Genomic DNA, 3,451 nt, shown 5'->3' with positions numbered 1-3,451 from the left:
GTTGTTGCTGTTGTTGTTGTTATTATTATTAGTAGGAGTAATAGTAGTAGTAGTTGTAGTTGTAGTAGTAGTAGAAGTAGTAGTAATAGAAGTAGTAGTAGTAGTAGTAGTAGTAGTAGTAGTAGTAGTAGTAGTAGAAAGACGAAGAGGAGGAGGAGGAGGTGGGAATAGTGGTGATGGAGGAGAAGGAGCGTAGGACACAGTGCAGGAAGCGGTGCCTGCGCGCGCCGCCTCGTCGCGGGTAGCGCACAGGTGTCGCGGTGCGGTCAGGCAGCGCACCAAGGCGGCAGCTGTCAGAGCGGCCCGGAAGTAGAGTCCCGCTGAGACACCTGCCTTCTCTCGCGTGGACTGTGACGTCACGCGGTGCTTGACCCAACGATAAAGCGTCAGTGTGGGACGGGGATGGGGAGTGGGGCAGGCCAGCGCGGAACGGGACGGGGCGGGGCGGGGTGGGGTGTGGCGGGGCGTATGCTTAACTTTCCATGTGAAGTTTGCTTGCGGCAGGAGCATGGCGTGGCGTGTTTTGCACCTTGACGCAGGGAAAGTGACGCCTAACTGTGTGTCGGGTGACTCACGGTAAACAGGCGCGCTCCACCTAAGTACTGGATGTAGTGTGATCATTTTACCTGATCAGATTGAGATTCACGGTGAGAAAACAATCTCGCTTGTTTCAGATTTTAGTATTAGTGTGAAGGAGCTGCACTGCCTTGATCACGGGACGGGGAGCGGCACGGAGGGCTAGGGACCCCTGCGGCCAGATGCGACTTGGACAATGGTGCGGCGAGTCGCGAGACTGGCTGGAAGACTGACTGGTCGATATTGAGGTGAGTACAGCTGCTGAGGCGGTCTGATCACAGCTGCCTGCTTCGCACGTGTAGCCTCCCCCTCCTACTCTACCTCTTCTCTTTCTCTTTCGTCTTCCTCCCCCTCCTCCTCCTCTTCCCGGTGAGCCAAGCACGTGACACAGCCCCAGGTGCCTCAGGTGTGCCCCACACTATCCTCGCCCTGTCCCAGCATTCACCTCAGGCTGTTTATTGTCCCTCTTATATTCAAATGAGGGCTAAATTATTTGAACGTGGATGGGACGCAGATGTTTGGATTATGATTATTATATCGTGCTGACGCGTGAGTGCGTTGACCTCCTTGCCTCGCCGTGTCCCTGGCCTCGCTGGTGTCCTCGATGGTCAGGCATGCGAGCAGGACACTAGCTAGGACCTCATTATGAATGGGAAATTGGGAAGTAATGAGGAGGAAGAGTAAGGCGGCGTAATGAATGGAACTCACTGAGGTGGCGACGCGCGGCAACTCGAGCGACGCTCCGCCCACCGTGGTTGGCGATTGGCTAGCGATTGTTGTGTTTTATAGGATCGCAGACATGGCGTTGTAAACACAGAAGCTTTATCTTTACCAATTTTCTGCTTTTGTACAGTAGTTTTATAAGGTAAGTGGCTCCCCTGTTGCAGATTAATGCTTGTAGAGCCCCCCTGCATGCTGGTCGGGGCTCATAACACTCAAAAAGTAAAAGTTTGAAGGAGGGAAAGCCTCGCCAAGGCCGCCCGCTTGTGAGGTGGACTTTCGCTGGCAGTCGAGCTGAGGTGGTGTTACAGTTGTCGTGGGTCTGTGCTTGGTTGTGGATCTGGTGGTGGTGCGCTGTGGTGGAGTGGCTGTGCCCTCGAACCTCCGTGGTAAACACAATCCAAAGGTGGAACGTCTCAGGAACAACAAAACCGTCCCCCCTCCATGCAAGTGTTGCCCCTCGCCTGTGTGTGCGTCGGTGCCTCGTGAAACCAACCCCTCCTTCACCCACTTCTACGGGAAAATCGCACAACCTCGTGACTCCTCCGTGAACGCAGGGCTCTGGAGCGACCCTCGGGACATTACTTGGTGTGGGTATCGTGGAGTGACACATGTGGATATTGCGGATGTGTGCGGTTAAAGGCTTGCTCATGTGTGTGGCTTGAAGACCTCACCCAACTTGGCTCCTTCCTGAATGCGCGTGAAAACTGTGCAACTTTGGACTGTCGTAGAGCGTGTCCGCGTGACAACTGCTGAGTTATAATGGTTCAGAGTGTGGACATGCCCCTATTTTATTACAATAGGTATGTATTCTGGACCTTTCTACCTTTTATGTCCTCACTTTACGTCTATTCCTGCACAAGTACCCCTATGTTTGCATGTATGCCCAATCTTTACTCCTGTCATATTTTGTTGCCTGTTTATTAATGCACATGCTCCTCCTAGTATATATCCTACCCTTTCTACTTATCCTGGCCTCTCTTTATACATACGCACGCTGTTTTGTATGTATTCTGTCATTTTATGTGCTGTCTATCAAAGGAAACGCGGCTTTTATTAGTGTGTATTCTGCTCTTTCCTTCAATCCCTTATGCTCCCTTCTGGCTTCCCTTTCTCTCCCTACTCCCTTTGTGTGTGTGTGTGTGTGTGTGTGTGTGTGTGTGTGTGTGAGGGGGACAGTACGAGAATGAAAGGAGAATGAAAGGTCTTTACTGCCTCTAGTTTGAAGTTTGTTGGTTTTGGTGTTGTGTTATGATGTCAATGTAGTGTGAATCTCTCTCTCTCTCTCTCTCTCTCTCTCTCTCTCTCTCTCTCTCTCTCTCTCTCTCTCTCTCTCTCTCTTTCTTCCCATATAGGATTAAGAGGTAGTACTTATCATTGTTTATTCCACTGGCTTTTGTACTTTGTAACGTCTCTCTCTCTCTCTCTCTCTCTCTCTCTCTCTCTCTCTCTCTCTCTCTCTCTCTCTCTCTCTCTCTCTCTCTCTCCGCGCCAGTTTGCTTATGTTCACGTCTGCTGAAGTGTTCGGCGTCCGTTTTCTTTCAGTGTTTTATCTCGTGTTGCCCGCTTGGATGGGTCTCCTCTAGAAGTATTTTGTTTATATAACCCCACGAGGTTCGGGTACAATTTTCTATCCTTGGTGTGTATCCCTTGGTCTCCTTGGTCCACTTTTTAGTCCCCGGCTGTTTATTTTTAACTCGGAAATTAGTCTTGCTCTCTCTCTCTCTCTCTCTCTCTCTCTCTCAGCTGGCTCCTCTGTTCCCCTCAGTGGCGTAGGTCTTGGCGTGCTGGTAAAGTTGTTAATAGGAAATGTGTTTTGGTTTTGTAAGTAAATTTTGCACTATTGGGGGAAAGAAAGGAGGTTGAAGTGTTTATTTTTAAGTTTCCTGGGTAAGAATAGTTGTAGTTAAAATGGTAGATGTTTGGCTTAGTCGTTGAATTTTGTTCTGGGACGAGATTTTTTTTTTTTAGTGAGTTATCGTTTCCGAAGCAACAGAAATCGGGTTCCTATTAAAAGTTAGTATTTTATGTTTCTGATAAAAAAAAAATCCTGCTTTTGGTAACTTTTGGCACCCACTGATAAGAAAGTGGTTAGGTTAGGTTAGGTCAGGTCAGGTCAGGTTAGGTCAGTGATAAGAAAGTGGTTTTGCTAATG

At 49.2% G+C, this 3,451-nt stretch overlaps 1 protein-coding gene across 1 annotated transcript in view; it reads left to right on the top strand.

Moving 5' to 3' along the window:
- Positions 1 to 1,509: 1,509 nt before the first annotated feature.
- LOC123508290 (protein bric-a-brac 1-like) overlaps positions 1,510 to 3,451 on the top strand; it is a 32,330-nt gene continuing 30,388 nt past the window's right edge. The window contains 1 exon segment of the mRNA XM_045261873.1: positions 1,510 to 2,099. Coding sequence (XP_045117808.1) covers positions 2,059 to 2,099 — 41 coding nt within the window. The 5' untranslated portion in view covers positions 1,510 to 2,058.

Source organism: Portunus trituberculatus, chromosome 24 (assembly GCF_017591435.1).
Source record: "Portunus trituberculatus isolate SZX2019 chromosome 24, ASM1759143v1, whole genome shotgun sequence".
Lineage (NCBI taxonomy): Eukaryota > Metazoa > Arthropoda > Malacostraca > Decapoda > Portunidae > Portunus > Portunus trituberculatus.
Note: the sequence above shows the minus strand (reverse complement) of the source record. Positions and strands in the feature narration are given on the sequence as shown.